This window comes from Anarhichas minor, unplaced genomic scaffold, assembly GCF_050575085.1.
Source record: "Anarhichas minor isolate MPS153535 unplaced genomic scaffold, ASM5057508v1 ptg000004l, whole genome shotgun sequence".
Taxonomy (NCBI): Eukaryota; Metazoa; Chordata; class Actinopteri; order Perciformes; family Anarhichadidae; genus Anarhichas; species Anarhichas minor.
This window is the reverse complement of record NW_027466450.1, coordinates 980,742-997,313: the sequence shown is the minus strand read 5'-3', so window position 1 is coordinate 997,313 and position 16,572 is coordinate 980,742. Positions and strand designations below refer to the sequence as shown.

General features: G+C 46.7%; 1 protein-coding gene across 1 annotated transcript; it reads right to left on the bottom strand.

The window, feature by feature from the left end:
* Window positions 1-362: 362 nt before the first annotated feature.
* Window positions 363-15,401, bottom strand: cavin2a (caveolae associated protein 2a). The gene is made up of 2 exons (XM_076102804.1): window positions 14,874-15,401; window positions 363-1,244 (listed from the first exon to the last, which is right to left on the bottom strand). The coding sequence occupies exons 1-2, from the start codon at window positions 15,399-15,401 to the stop codon at window positions 363-365; spliced, it is 1,410 nt and encodes a 469-aa protein (XP_075958919.1).
* Between the last annotated feature and the right edge of the window lie 1,171 nt (window positions 15,402-16,572).

Here is a 16,572-nt window from a genome sequence, read left to right as displayed (position 1 = left end):
ATGTGCCGCTATTGAGGACAAGGCCAGTTACGGTACATTGGTGTAATGGTGCTTTCTTTGGACAGCCCTGCTAACAGGGTTTAGGAAGCACGTGCACTAGATTCTGATACACGGTGAGGTCTAGCTGTTAACCCAGTTGCTTTTACAGTGCGTATCAAGGTCTGAGGACTAAGCTGGTGATGATCAAAAGGTCGGGGTTGCAGGAATGGGTCCGAGGGTGGACTATGCTTCTGGTGTATGTGGGGGTTTATGGCAAGAACAATGGAGGGAGGATTTGTGCCTGCTGGGTGTTTACGAATGTAGAAATTTGAGCAAGAAAAGAAAGAATGGGGAAACTAGAATTGCTGCTCACTAAAATCATATTAAGACACTTGTGCTACAGTAATTGTTGCTGTGGGAATCTGGACATCTGCTGCGGTCTCAACCGGGCTTTTGTGCTTCTCCACTTCTTCCTCCACATAAAGCTCTGGAACTGCCAGGTCTGCAGAGCGATCGCCATTCATCTCGCACTCGATGCTCGGTGCCTCTCCGTTGATTGCCAGCTCGGCCTTCATGCTCTCTGGGGTGGAGGGACTCTGCATCTCCTGGATCTTCTGCACAACTCCCTCCTGGGTATATACCTCGGCCAAGGGTATCTCTCCATCGAAGCTTTCCAGAGCAGGAATCTCTACGTGGGCTTCTTCCCCGGGTGAGCCCAGGTGTTGCGTGGAGGCCTCCCCGCCTCTTTCCTTCTTGATGTTGAAGGTCATGGGGTTTACTTTGAAAGAGGAGGACTTGGCGGTCGGGCTCTTGGGATGGTTCGGGGTGAGGCTCTTCCGGATTTTCTCGCGCTGCTCCGGTGGCACGATCTTGGTGGTGATCTGGTTCACCTTCTTCTCGATGCTGTGACGCGAGAAGGCCTTCTTGAGGCTGTCGACCTTCTTCAGGCTGTCGCGCTTGAACTTGTCGGCCCTCCTCTCGAATGAGCGGGATGTGCCCGGACCCATCGAGCCCTCGCCCTCGCACATCTCGTACTCTTCGTGGTGGATAGTGAGATCGTCGTCGTCGTCGTCGTCAGAGGACAGGCTGATGGTGTGGAGACCCTCCTCGTGAGCGCGGCTGCCGGCCACGGAACCGGCCACGGAGCCGGCCACGGAGCCGGCCATGGACGGACCAGGGAGGATGGATTCTGCATCGTACTGGCTCGGTTGCGGGGTCTTGAGGGAGTCCTTGACGAACACACTGGAGGGGATCTCATTGTCTTCCTGTTGAGAAACAGAGGGAAAGAAACACGACAGGTTTTTGGATCAGTTATGAATAGGCATCATTGCTTTAACCAGGAATTTTACAATTACCTTGTTTGAATTGGTTATGGTCAGGATTAGACTTTAGGCTTCAATGGATTTCTTGACTGTTATGATCAAAGTCGAGATCTTTAAGGTGTACTTTCACACACATACCCCCTTAAACACGTGTGTGTGTGTGTGTGTGTGTGTGTATCTCTGGCCATGGTTTGGCGATTGTAAATGGCTGTCTGCTTTTAATACAACAGCAGGGGTAGTCAGCATGGGGCCCACGAGTGCCTGGTCGCCCGCAGGGAGTAAATGGGTCGCCCGCAGGGCACGTTGTAAAAAAGCATTAGTCACTGTTATAGTTCGGTCTAGCGCTGCCACGCCTTTGGTGTTTGTTTTCTGCTCACCAAGAGTTGAACAATATCCAAGTAATGTCCAATGCTACGCTTGTCACTGTCACTTCTTACCCATCGTCTAATCCCCGTGGAGGTGGGGCAAGACAAATACCACAAAGACCAACCGCCACACGCTGCATGTAGCCTGTGAGTGCTGAGCAACAACGTTATTAATAAGGATTGTGAGGCACCAGTAAACACAAACAGACTAAAACAGATTAAATCCACAATACTCATTATTTAAAACTAATTTAAATTATTCAGGAACATTATATCAAACGAGTTGCCCTCCATATCACCCTCCACCCTTCAAGTAGCTCTCGGTCTCAAAAAGGTCGGTGACCTCTGACCCAGAGGGAGAGAGGGTAGGTGGGCCCGCCTCCTGAGGACCGAGGAGACCAGCCTCTGCATGCCTCCCCGCGCTTCTCCTCAAGACATCTGAGGAATTCCACCTGTTTCTCTGCAGGAGCCAATCTTTTTTCAGTCGCATACACAATGTTCCACTCCATTGGGGATTTATGAGCTAGAGCCCCCCCCCCCTCCCCTCCCCTCCCTTTCACACCCAGTCGTGCAGTCGTGAGTGGAGAGTGAAGGTGCAGCTTCAGTGGTTGACACAGTCCACTACACATCTGAAATGCTCAGAGAGAAAAGCCCTCTCAATGACATCATGTGGAAGTACCACCTGTGGCTACTTGGTTTTGAGTTGACTAAATACAGCACGGCGTACGTTTTCAAGTTCAGGTATGCAACATGTCGATGTATACAGTTTCGATAAAGTAATTTTCCTGAATGGGATAGCGTTACAGTAGCATCGGAACACAGGTGCCACATTGCGGCTACGACTTTGAATTCAAACTATCCGGATATGTCCACAACAAGCACTGGTGTCACCACCAGTACATGTTGGAATGACATACTTATAACAATACATAACAATAGTTGTCTCTGTACAACCGTGCTTGTGAGAATGAGTCTGCATTAAAGTAGGAGTGCATTTCGAAGAATGCATGACATCGCAGCTCTTAGGACACCGTAGCAGTGCTTTAAGTGCTCACTAGGTTGTTGGAGTTTTGAGCAATGCATCTTTCCTGGGGTGTCATTAGCACATACTTAAGTACTGGGCCGACCAGCTGGTCTAGAGGAGTCCTGCCTCCTGTCTGTTCTTCACTCGACACTCAATGGGGAGTTTTTGCTTAAAAAGGACTGGGCTATTGTACCTGCAATCTGTCTTTAGCCCATTCAAGCCAATTTAGACACGCAGTTATTTGCTCATATCCTATAGTACAGAAATTGAGACTGTGACATCAAAACTATGATGTTAAGTACTCCCACAGTGAATAAACGGTCCAACCAATATTGTTATTATAGTGTCAAATACTATAATTACACAAGATTTATCCATCACAAGATCGTATCAAGGTGTGCTTCATTCTGAACTTTTGCATCACTTTCTTCAATTTACTGACTGCATTAGCTCCGTTCATGGGAGACCTGCTGTTTTACCCCAGTGTCATCAACAGCAGTCCACAGCGCTCCATAGGGTATGAAAAGCTCTTCAGAGGTGGAAAGCCATGCGGAACCCCCCCCCTCCCTCCCTCCCTCCCCCTCTCCCTCCCCCTTATTAGACCACTTTGCAGACACCCGATACCTCTCGCCTTGATCTCAAACATGCAGGCATGATTCACAGTTCGGGTGTGTGCCGAGCATGTTAGGTATCTCCCAGTCAATGCTAGTAAATCTGTCAGGGCCCCGTTTACAATGAATATGTGCTCTTAAAAAACATACAGCACGATGTATAGCACAGTAGGAGTGTACTGGCCCTTTACTGGTGTCATTTCTAAATGATCCCAAATTATCGGTCTGATGTTCCTCCCCATGGGTATAAAGGAACTGCCTTTCTGTCGGTGTGTGTGTCTGTCTGTCTGTCGACAGTTAGTGAGTTTTTATTTACCGCCAACAACTAGGGGTATGTCATCATCCCAAAAAAGAAAAAGCTGGGACTTGTGATGAACTGCAGGTTTGTAACTTGAAATCCCCAAAAGACAAAGGTAGCCCCTTGGGTAACAGCTCTGGTTACCACTGCGTGTTTGGTTTAACTGCGATTCCTTCCCTTTCAGTTTTGTTCTCTGCAGCTCCCTCCTGCCGTATCTAAATTAGCAGGATCCGGATGCCCCCATTTTGCCGTTGGTCTGACGCCGCGCCACACCCAGAGAGAACTGTGTGGATCTCAACGTGTTCAAGCAGAATCAAATCAGAGAGCCAGGAACTATGTGGGTGACATGCCCTTACATGAAGTTAGAAATGGCTTAAGGGTTAAAAACACACAGAATCTGACCGGTCAGGATTAGAATATGCCAATATGGCCTCTCCTGACCCTCGGTGGAACATTCCCTGATGATAAACACTAATCTTCCTTAATTGTTTGGGGGGAGGGGGGTTAAAGTTTATGAAGATTCAATCGTGACTCCTCTGCTCCAGTCTGGGCACGCCGTAGACTTTCTGACTTGGCTCAAACATGTTTGATATAATCTCTGATAATCACTGCGAGTACTGCAGAGTGTGGGAGGCAACGGCTGAAACTCAAACGCCCTCCAATGAAAACCCAGCTCTCCTTCCACATACTGTGCTAGACCTGCTGTATCACTGCATTTACTCGTGGTGATAAATACAACCGATGCCTCACGTCAATGTTAAATTGACGAGTGCTTATACTAATCATGTAGCAAGAGTCTCCATTGTTCATCACCGACTTATTTCCCCCCCAACGTTGACTTATTCCAGCTTTCTTCGTCTTTTATTTGCTTTAACTGGTAAAAAAAAAAATATGCTTTTACTGTCGTTTGACTGCGCAAATAGTAACATAGTGTGTCCTTAGTTTAACTCCCAACAGTCTTGGCAAGCAAGCTAGAACAAACAAATCCTCCTAAATATCATTTGACCCAGGTTTGTCCTGTGTGTGTGTGTAGACCTCATATTCTGGCACTTGTCTCTTGGGAAACATGTTAATTAATGCATCCTCTAAGCAAGCACTCATTAGCCACTGAGAATTTGAAATGTATGTGTGTGTGTTGGAATCTCTGTGTGCCAGTGTGTATTTGTGCAGCCACGTAGGACATCGGCCATTGTTTACGAAAAGCGTTTAAAAGTGAAAGATGAAAGTGAATTAAACTATATTCGGAGGAAACCCCCCCCAAAAAACAAAGTTAATTTAGTGTGACAGCCAGTTTACTGGACGGTAAAGGGCACACTCTTCACAGATATTTTCGAAGGCCCACGTAATGGAGTTCAAGATCTCATTTAACAGTTGCGTGGTAGAACTGCCATCTAATTGCAAGTCCTGCAAGGTGTTACTAAGCCAAGGCTTGTGGAAGCCGGTCTCCTGATCAGGGCGGGGCGGAGTGGCCACTGATTGAAGGAGCTCAGATGGGCTCACGTTACTCGGTGAGCGACTGTTTATACCATGTGTGTAATGATACCCTCTACTGTTTCTCTTGCATCTGTCCTCTTGCCTTTGTTTATGTGCATGTGTGTGCATCTGCAACTAATGACAGTCCCGACCGCCTCAGCTGTGTACTTCGTATTTGGTGCTAATTAACTAACTTTAGCACGCTATCACAGATGGTGAACATGCTACACATTATACCTCCTAAACAGCAGATAAAGAAATGCAACTGGAAGTAGCGACAGACAGTCAGTTGTTATTGTATTAAATTTGTATCTTACAATTGAAGAAAAAAAATTCTCATGCTTTTATTTTGTAGTCAAAAAACGCGAAAGAGGAAGTGATTCTGTGGGTAACAGTTGCTGCCATGACCGAGATCTATTTCAGCATTCAGCATCTGATTGGGGGGGCCTGGCATTGTTTCCCCAGAGTTGTTGCAGCATGTGACCCAGGCGGCAAACTCCGTTTTTGCCGAGTGAAGCCGATACGGAAGTGTCTTACAACTTGCATTCTCTCTCCTGACCAGCAGGGGCCGACTCCTCCGGTTCCAAAAAGAAGTCCCATCTTCTCACTTGATTTATTACCTCAGTAAACATTGTAAACATGAGTTTATGGTCTCAATCACTAGTTTCAAGTCTTCTTCAATACAGCATGATGTTCATTTAATACAACATGGTCCAGTTTCAAATAGACCATAAAGTGGAGTGTTTTAGGGCGGGCTTACTGTGATTGACAGGTCTTCTGCCGCTACCAGAGCCTGGTAGCGTTCGTTCATTAGTTGCAAAACAGCCAAGATGGCGACGGCCGTAATCCAAGATGGCAACGGCCAAATCGCCGAACTCGAGGCTTCAAAACAGACCAATGGGTGACGTCGCGACGACTACGTCCACTTCTCATATACAGTCTATGATGTCACCGGAGAAAAACTAAAATCGCTTACATGTAAAACGTCATCGTTGTGTAGACAGTATGCAACACAAAAAGCACCATCACCTGTCTAAATGGCCCGTTTAAACACTGTTATCATATTTCAGTTCAACCGTCATTTGTACTAAAGTAAGCAAGTTGAACAGGTGTGTTTTCCCCCATCAGATGATAAATGGAGGTTTTCTAAATCTCAACAGGCCGGGTTAGGACAGGTGTGTTGGCACAGTGAGTCAGGTGCCTCCGGCTCAGGTGGACCGCGCCAAAGAGAGGTCACACGTCAACACACACGCACGCGCGCGCACGCACACACACACACGCACAGACACACACACACACACCCCTGCAATTATTTTGTTTCAGAATTTGAAAGACAGGAGGCTTAGTTTGTAAAAACAGGCAGAAAAAGAGGTTGAATATGTTTAAGATGCTTCATATTGATTGAAGGACTTTTTTTGTACATTTCAAACAAAAGGCCTCTGAATACCCCCCCCCCCCTGTCTCTTATTTGTCCATCCTCCTCATCTGTAATACAACCTACCTTCATTCAAGATGCCCAACACAACCTAGTCCCTGCACCCTCTCACACGCTCAAATGCACACACACACACACACACACACACACGCCTTCAGTTATTCAGTGTCTACCTGAAACACTTGTGATTGTCCAGATTTCATCGGTATATGTTTTCATTGCGTCCTTCCCATTAGGTTGCAGTGAGGTGTTTTACAGTTAACCCCAGCTTGTTGCGTAACGAAGCCCCCCCCCCCCCACACACTGAAATGTGCACGGAGAGCCATCTGTGGACAGAGGAAGGAAGGAGGAAAGGAAGGAAAGGAAATGGAATTGTGCTTTTTGACATGGGAGTGGGTAACATGATAACCTCCCAAAGTACAGCACACTGTGCATTGGCGTCTATACGCTGCCTTGCACTTTTAAATTGTACAAACAAATCCTGTACGAACTGTTACGATCTTAGCCCAACACCATAACAAGTGTGCTCAAATTGTGATTCAAAGTATCATAAATCAGCCGCTTCATGCTAATACTGAATCATGCCTCTCGGCCCATTACCCATAAAGCTTTGCATAACAAGCTATGACATTCTTTCCCATGCACACCCCTCCCTTATCTGCCTCACTGAAAGAGAAAAAAAAAAAAGAGTCAAAAACTGGCCTCGCAAGCTTGCGTAATCACACAGCACAATGACCAATTCAGGAGCAATGTCATGCTGACGTGCCGGCAGAACGGAGATCGTGGCAAACTAGAGAGGCGCCAATTATTCCCGATGACACAAACGATGATGCATGTCTGCTCACTCAGCCCGTAATTTACAGCAGAGCAGTCCTTGCACTTCGCAGCATGATGCGCTTCATGTTCTGCGATGTGCTCTCCAGTTCTCAAAATTACATTTCGTACACAGCACGGTATTCATTTTAATAACCACATGGTTTTGCTGGCGCTCCTCGCCGCTTACTGCACATCAACTACACCACACCGCTAAACCCGCACTCTTCAGCCGTGTCACCGAGACACATTCCTGCACTTTGACGGTTCTCGTCGCTCCTGTTTTCGCTCCTTGGACGGGTTAATCTCCTTTAGCTCAAACCTCCCAACACCCCTCTTTGCACATTGTTTCAGCACAATCCCCAATCTGTGCGTATCAGAACCATTGTTTGATAAGGGCTGCGTGGAGACACCACAAGCATTTTTTTTTTATAAGGCTGCCACCAATTGTGAAAATGTTTACCCCGGACGGAGGTCAAAGGGTAAAGTCGTTGTATTTTCACGTTGTATTTAAAAAGGGGCAGAGAAATAAGGACACCGGGATCCAGCATGGCTATTGTTTTCCCTTTTCCTGCCATGGACGCTGTGGCCTTGGCCAGTGGATTGGATCATGGACGCCGAGGTTTGAAAAGTCGAGAAGGAGCGGACACGTTGATGAGCAGAGAAAATAAGGGAGGTGACAGGAAGAGTCAAAAGAGGATAGTTTCATGTTTTTTTTTTATTGTTTCATAGGACCTTGAGCTTCTTTGGCAGAATACCAGCGTGAAAACAGCCTCACGGCGGTTTTGTTAACCCTATTCCTTCAGTGAGTCGACCCCTGCATCTATCGTCTGATGCAGTGTGAGCGTGAAAGAGACAAAGCTCAAAAGAATCGAGAGTGAAAAAGAGCATGCAAGTTTAATGTCATTACCTAATCAATGCCTGCGCCGTCACAAGAAACATGCTAAATATGCGCTCTTGGCCGTTCCGAAGCAAAGAGAGTGCAGTGCATCATGGGATACGCTGGGAGGCTGAATTATCTTAAGAGCTGCCACCTTTATTTATCTTTGTATACACTGCTTGGTTTTATCGTCCCCATTACATCGCATATTCTTTGATAGCAAAACAGCTTTTAGTTCGTGGCAAATGAAATGGACATAAAAGCCGACACGATTAAAAGAACAAGTTGAATAGTCAGTCTGTTCGCGGGGCTCGTCCAGGATTTGTAACACCGTCAGCACTTTTCTGTGTCAATGAAGCTGTTACAACTAGTCTTCCACTGCAGGAATCTGCTTTGCCTTTGCCTCAGACTGAAACAGTTGAACAGACTTGTCAAACCTGAATGTGATGTCACGCCAAAGAGCAACCAATTAAGGTAATGCTTCCCAATCCACATGCATGTCTTTCACCCATACTTGCTCAAGTAGAATCTCTTATCCAAACTCACTCTTTTCGTCTTATCATTAATCGACAAACAGAGCAAATTTGTTCTTTTTCCTTCTGCCCATCATTTATTTATCTCTCTTTTACACTTCTCCGCTCTTTATTTCATGCTTAAAATCTCACTGACAACTTGTAGATTGTGAAATTTCTGACTAAAATATTCTCTTTAAACTTCAGGCTTGTATATGTGGTCCTCATAGTATCACACAAGATTCGTACCGTAACACAATAAGCCAGTCCAAGTGAGCCACCATGCACAATACCACAGCCCTGAACCTGTGGGCTGTGCTTTCTCGACTGTGTCTGCCATGAAAAAGGTCTATTACAATCTCATTTCCTTCCATTTTAACTGAGATATTCTAGAACAACACTGGGATATTCGGACTATTGTTCACCATCGATGTCATTTACACTCGACAAGTAGCTAGCTGATAGCTACTTGTCTAAACAAAGCTGTGATAACAATCAGCTACGTTGTTTGTTTAAAGGTGCATTCACGCAACTACAAAGCCTCCGCCACACGTCACAGTTTTTGTATTCAGTACGAGTAGAATTGGAAAAGGAGACATTGTGGTTAAACAAACAGCCAGATATGATCAAGAGGTATTGACTGACCATTATTAGCTTCAATAGCTAGCTAGGCCCTGTCGTCACAGTGAGGCTGTAGAGTTCACACACCCTCCAACTCTGAACAACAACCCACAATGTAGGCTAACGCTGGCTAATGTTAGAGGACACAACATGTAAATGAGACTACTTTTGGAACCACTAGCATGCGCATTTCTTGACGTTTTGTGGAAGCTAGCTGCCTCCCACCACCAGCGCAAAGCTAACACGTCTCGTGAAGGTCTCTGCACTTAGCGCACCGGCATAAATTTAAGCTACGTTGGATGTGGATGTTTCTGCTTTTTCGGTCAGAGCAAGTGATGCAGTGTATCGAGTGAGGGTTATTGAAAGTTACGTGGTACAAAAGTTACGTGATATAACGTCGAGGTTAACAAGCAAGAAAGTCCACGAAGGATGGTGTGGTTGGTCTGTGGCTCAAGAAAACACAGAAGTTTCACCCACGAGACAAGCTTTTCGTGTCAAAGTACTCATTGACTCTACGTTTTTTAGGTAAAGTTGTTGCGCTTGTTACATATGAAATGTCCGCTAAGAGCGGTTGTTGTTTATTTACGTTAGTTACATTGTTATTTGAGTTTTTTAGTTTTTTTCAAACTTTAACAGAGAAGTTTTGATGCCCAATCCAAACCAATCATTTCACAATGTTAACCACTTGTCATTGTGCGTTTCTGTAAGCGTGAGGCTGATATTAGCGTATTTGTGAAACCTTTTGTTTTTTAGTACACAAACGTTGAGATTCAACGTATCCCGTGGTTTGCGCAAACATACAATCCCAACATCGTTTCTGGCCACTGGGTAGCATAACTGTAACGCAGGCCTACTGGTTATACTGTATAATCAGCAAATGAAAAAGACAGTGTCACATAGTATTTCTTAATGTAACCGTGGCGTTGTTTAATGTCTGGACAGTGGTGGCAATAGCTGTAAAATCACAGTTACTTTGAGTCAACTACTCCATTACTTGAAACCTCTCCGTGGGTTAAAGCTCGGTAAAATGTGGCCCCCAGAATGTTTGAATGCAGTGAGACAGCTAGCACTGCTTTAGGCTACAAGCTGGGGCTATATATCACCTGGTGGAGGTGGAAGCACACACACACACACACACACACACACACACACACACACACACACACACACACACACACACACACACACACACACACACACACACACACACACACACACACACACACACACACACACACACACACACACACACACACACACACACACACACACACACACACACACACACACACAACTGAGCTGTAGCCTGGAGCCAGCGGCCTGCTCCAACCTGTGGTAATGGATAGGATTTTATAACGGAAGATTCTGCACTGAACACACGCTATAAGTGCTCTGTACTTAAGTTTAACTCTTAACTACTTCTTTAAGGTTTCTTTCGTTGCAAAGCTCCCCTTGTGTCACATTGGATTTCTATGCACAAGATGGGATCGGTCAGAGCCGACTTATTTATTCTGCCATTATTAAGCTTTGTTTACCTTCAGAGTTATGAGCTTCGAGTGACTTCGAGTCACTCTGCGAGGCCGGGAACAGAACTACCAGTTTGTCCTCCATCTCAGGGTATGAGTGTGGACAAACAGCTTTTACTTCCTGCTGCTGAAAGCTGAGATTAAGTCACAACCTTTGGTCAAGTGTCGTTGTACATAAGTGCTGTGACGATGGGTAGCAATTAAAGCAAACACAAAAAGTGTGACAATGAGTGTAGTGAAGCCAATCACTCAAAAACGATGAGTCACGACGTGAACGTTTCACAATCGATAAATTTATTTCAACTTACAGATGCAGAAGACACGGGAAGCACGTTGCAGTCGTTGTGTTTACTTTGGCCGGGGTAGTGTGTTTCTCTTCCCTTGCATATGTGATATGAATGTTCTTTGATAGTGTGCGAGAGCTCCGCCTGTTGTCACTCCCTGCCAGTCTGCGATTAGGGATCCCAAAAACACACACGATCCCCACACAAACTCTTCCCAGCCCACCTCGCTGCTCCACTTCCAGCAAAACCCTGAACGGAGGAGGGGGGGCGGGGGGGACGAACGCAATTCTCACGGCGTTCAAAATCAATTTGCCACTGTGGCTGACTTGTTTGTTGTGATGAAATTCCCCTGTGGAATAAACACAGATGGGGAGATTAGGATCTACTCAGAAATAAAAATGACTTCAGTCGCAGGAAATGAAATTCCAAATATGCCGCTTATTTTGCGTAGCGTGCCACGCCGATGCAATTAAGATAAGTTGTAAGATCCCCAGGGCTGCTGATCGTTGATATTCAAAAAAAAAAAAAACTCAGGTAATGAGCCTTTGGAATTAATCTGTGTGACAAGTAGTAGAACGAGAAAATACCCGCGAAACGTTTTACCTTTCCAAACAGTAATCACCAAAACAATTTCTACTCACTGGAACCTCAGATGGCTGGGAATTGTGTATGCTCTGTGTGTGTGTGTGTGTGTGTTCAAGAGACAAGGCCCGGAGAGGGGAGGGCCATGCGGGGACAGGAAACGCACTGGTGCACAAAAAACAAACAAACAAGGGCCAAGCATTGGTAATTAAGTCCTCGTTAGTCCTTGTTATGTACAGGAACGCAGCGGAGCGGCAGACAGCACCGCCATTTGTGACTGACTGCGGCCAAATCCTGGAGCGGGTACAGACCCCTGTTCCCTCCAACAGCGGGCGTTTACCCATAAACCCTCTGTGTTTCCACCTCAGCTGGCACGTACAGGGTGATGAGTGTTCTGGATCAATTTTTTGTTGGGCGGGGAGGAGGAGGGCCTCTCGACCAATGGCTACAGGGCCGGTAGGGAGAGTTTGGCTCTTGGGTGTGCAGCAAACGTGCGTTACCAAAGAGTAGCGTGCAGCATGTGCTTTCAGGTGGTCTCAGGGAATCAGGACAGGTGGCTGGACCAAAGACGGAGCAACAAAAAGTGGTCACATGCAAGCTGGAGTTTGTGCGAAAGATAAAGAAGCAGTGGGAGGGAGCAATGAGAGGAGTGAAACTTAAAAAGAAACCAAAAAGATATCAGACAAGAAATTTAGAGCATAGCACCAGATGGAGAAAATCCAGAACGAAAAATACACACACAAAAAAAAAAGAGATGAGATTAGGTGAGGTAGAAAGCGACGGACACAGAAAAGAGTCAACACGAGCTCAGGGAGGGGAAGGAACAAGGGCTGAACAGTTCTTTTATTTCCCGCTCCCCCTCGGGCGCGCCAAGTCTCATTTACCAGCTCTGTAACTGCATACACCTGACCCAACACACCAGCCAAACATCCACTGGGCGAGTTGCACGCACACACATGCTGTCCACACACACACACACCTGGCCCCACTACACCCATCTGCCAACGCGCCGCTTTTGAGTTGGACTCAAAAAAACTGAAGCAGAAGTCAGGACTTTTAAGTTATGCATGGCATTCCTCATGTATTAAGTACACTTTAAAGCAGTCTGAAACATGCTCTCATAATATCAACGAAATAGATAAAGTACAAAACACCTAACGTGACAAATCCAAAAGGACTCGTGGGATTTGACGATGCATTGGAAACAGGCACTCTCACTAAAGCAGGAGGAACACTCCCTTCTAGCACATGAAAACCGACTGATTCAAGCGAATCGATCCGCGCTGCCTCGCCCACTCGGCCACCTCGTTGCAGAGTGAGGTCTTGGCACCTGTTGCGTTTGAACAACAGAGCCTCAGTACCTGGGAAACCAGATAACAACGGTGGTTAAGAGCTCTCGGCAGCTCTGGCTGTGTCAACAATGGCTCCTCTTTTGCTGCCCGGGTACACACTTGCATGCACATGCTCAGACGCACCCACACACACACACGGAAGCATGAAAAATCATGCACAAAGCATACTTGGAGACCATGTCTACATCTCTCTTTTTTGGGAAGGGGGGGGGGGGGGGGGGGTGATGAAAGAAGAAAGAAAGAAACATTCCTTTATTAGTCCCACAGTGGGGAAATTATTCTCTGCATTTGACCCATCCCTGTATATATAGGGAGCAGTGGGCTGCCAATTACAGGCGCCCGGGGAAAATTACAGGCGCCCGGGTGGGTTAATTGATGGGTTAATTTGAAATGCAGCCGTCAAATACAATATGGAACTGCTTTCATCCTGCACGGCAACCACATGATAATCATGCTGCGCGTCAAGAATGCAGGTTGAAGTTATCTCCGACAACCATTTTTTGTGGAGATAAGCGAGTTGTTTCCTGGGTGATTCAGGAGGGTTATCGCTTTTTCTTTTTTGAGTGCCAGTGTAGAGTTTTGGCGCTCACAGGTGTGTGATGTGGCAGGTGAAGTGGTAAATCGATCCAAAAGCCATATGTCTGTCTGAATTATGACTGGGGGGCGTAAACAGATCTAGACAAAGTCAGTGTCTGAGCCCTCCTCCATTATCCTCTGTAGCTCCATTCCCAGACACACCCTTCTTCTTCTTCTTCTCACACACACACACACACACACACACGCGAGAAGGAAGAGCCTCACGAGCATGTGTATTACATCTGTTAAGATCCTAACTTCAAAAATCTGATAATATCTAGCATTTTTATACTTATATTAGTAGAGGTGTGTTTAGAATATCATTCAAAGGTCAGAAAACAGCCCACACACACACACACACACACACACACACACACACACACACACACACACACACACACACACACACACACACCATTAATGAACTGAGCTCTACAGGTGCCTTAGTCCTGTTCAACGAGTTTCGGGTGTTCAAAATGTAATGAAGTGCTGCTCGCTTACAGCACATCACGTGTCAGTGCCAAGCAGGAACACATCCGACACACCCACTGCCGCAGTCAAATCTGAATGCAAATATGACTTTTGACACACACACACACACACACACACACACACACAGTCGAATGAGGCCTCATGAAGTTAATAATTCAAATACGTCCTTTGAAAAAAAGATTTATAACATGCCTAACCCTTAAAGAGGTAGTCCGGTCATTTAGTATTGCATTTTATAAAGTCGGGGGACTCGCCAGAGACGCATTAAAACGAGAATGGTCACAATTGAAAGAGCAGAAGCCTCGTGTGTACCAAGCTCCAAAAGACTGGATCATACATTTCCCATAATGCATCTCTTACATCAGATGCTAGCAAGTTGGCCCCCACACCTGCTGTTTGTATCTTAGACCTCTATTAGCAACAATTACTATGCCCGAGCTGAGACAACCCCAATGACATCACTATGACATCACGGGTTACTTTTTTCAGGGTATTCTTTTGGACTTTTGGAGAACCAGATGAGACTATGTGCTACTGTTAACTGCTGAGTAGTGCTCCTTCTGACGAGTAAACTGAACCTAAATCAGTGGAGTGCCCCTTCAATTTTCCAACACTTTAATACAACTTTATTGCATGTATTTGGGCTGTAATAAGCTACTAAAGACTCTTTGTGACATTCAGTGCCACTATGCTTTAGTTTCTCTCTTCCTATCACCGTGTTCCCTCACCTGGAAGATGAGCACTTTAAAGTGGTTCCTCTTCAGCAGGTGGCTGTGGTTCGCCTCCAGCTTCTTCACCTGGACCGCCTGCTTATCCATGCGCTCCCTCACGTCCTTCAGGTGCCCGCTCACTTTGCGGGAGCGCTCGAGCAGCTTGCTGACGCTGTTGGAGGTGCCCATGTGGGTCTTGGACAGGCGGGTCACGTCCCCCTGAACGACCCGCACGGCGCCCTCCAGGTCGGCCTGCCGCTGCTCCATCCGCTGCTGGTTGTCCTGCACCGCCTCCAGCATGTTCACCAGCTTGTCCAGCAGCGCCACCACGGTGATGGCGCTCACCTGGCCGCCGACCGGGCTGCCCGGCGCCACCGCCGCGGTCGGGCTGGTCGGGATTTTTAAGCCCAGCCGGGAGAGGGTGCCGGTCGGGGTCGGGGAGGACGGGGCGGAGGACGGGGTGAAGCTCGGGGTGAGGAGCACCGTGTTTTCGGGCTGCTGCTGCGGGATGGTGTGGACGCTGCTGGGCTCGGCGTGGTCTTCCATGGTTCACAGGTGCTCAAATGTCCCGCTTTAATTGGGTGGGTAATTCACCTGAACACGGAGCAGTTTAGCGGTAGTTTTACTCTCTCTTGACGCAGCTGCCACTTGGTCCAGCTGAGAACTGAAGGCGGGGTGATGTTACCTCTCGGAGTTAATTCGGCGTCCACGCCCCTTTTCTGTCTGTCCCTCTGCCCGCGCGCTCACACAGACACGCTGTGAACTTTCAAAAACACCTCCCCTGCAAGCCAAAGGGAGGGGCGTGGTTGGCACGGAGACGGCGCAGGCCTAGCCCTATTGACAGAATAGAGGTAGGGTTAGTGTGTGTGTGTGTGTGTGTGTGTGTGTGTGTGTGTGTGTGTGCGCTTTTCTTGTATGCTGGCTTGCTTTGTGTTTTCGTGTGACTGCCAACCATTTCACTTTGTGCATGCCTGGCTGCATTTCCATAAATATGTGTGGAGGCCAGTTTTGTTTACTGCACTCGCTGGTGTGTGTTTTTGTATTGTCTCCCACCAAATTGGTCTGGACTGCATTGTAATCGAGTGGTGTGGATGGTGGTGGTGGTGTGTGTGTGTTCTTGTTTGCTTGTGACAAAACAACAAAGTGAAGATAAAACTACAATCTAAATCAAAAGGCCATTGTGTCTTGCGTGTTTCACGAACTTAGCAGAACGCTGTAGATACATCACAGACCATATTTTCCTTTATGTCAAAGCCTGGTCTATGCATGTGTTTGTCACTGTGCCTATGCTTACATGTGAGTGTGTGTGTGTGTGTGTGTGTGTGTGTGTGTGCCCCATGAGTGCCCCTTTTCCTCTCCCCTCTTGTTTTCGACCTCTGTGTCATGGCAGGGGGCACCCTGACATGGAAATGTGGAAATCCCTGTTTCAACAATGAGGTCATCCACGCCCCTGGCTGACACTCTCTCTCTCTCAATCCATCTCTTTGCAAGCATCACTGTAAATATTTCATTCACAGTAACATTCTTTACATCTTACATGTTTTAAGACCAAGTAATTAGGTGGTAGGCGATGTGTGTTTATCTGTAATTCATTTGCAGAAAGTCTGCTAAGGCAATAATCTGTTTGATCACTGCAGACTTATGGGAAGCATTCCAGCCCACACCCGACTTTTATTGAATTCTGCCTGATATGGTAAAAGGCTTGGTCAGCCACCAT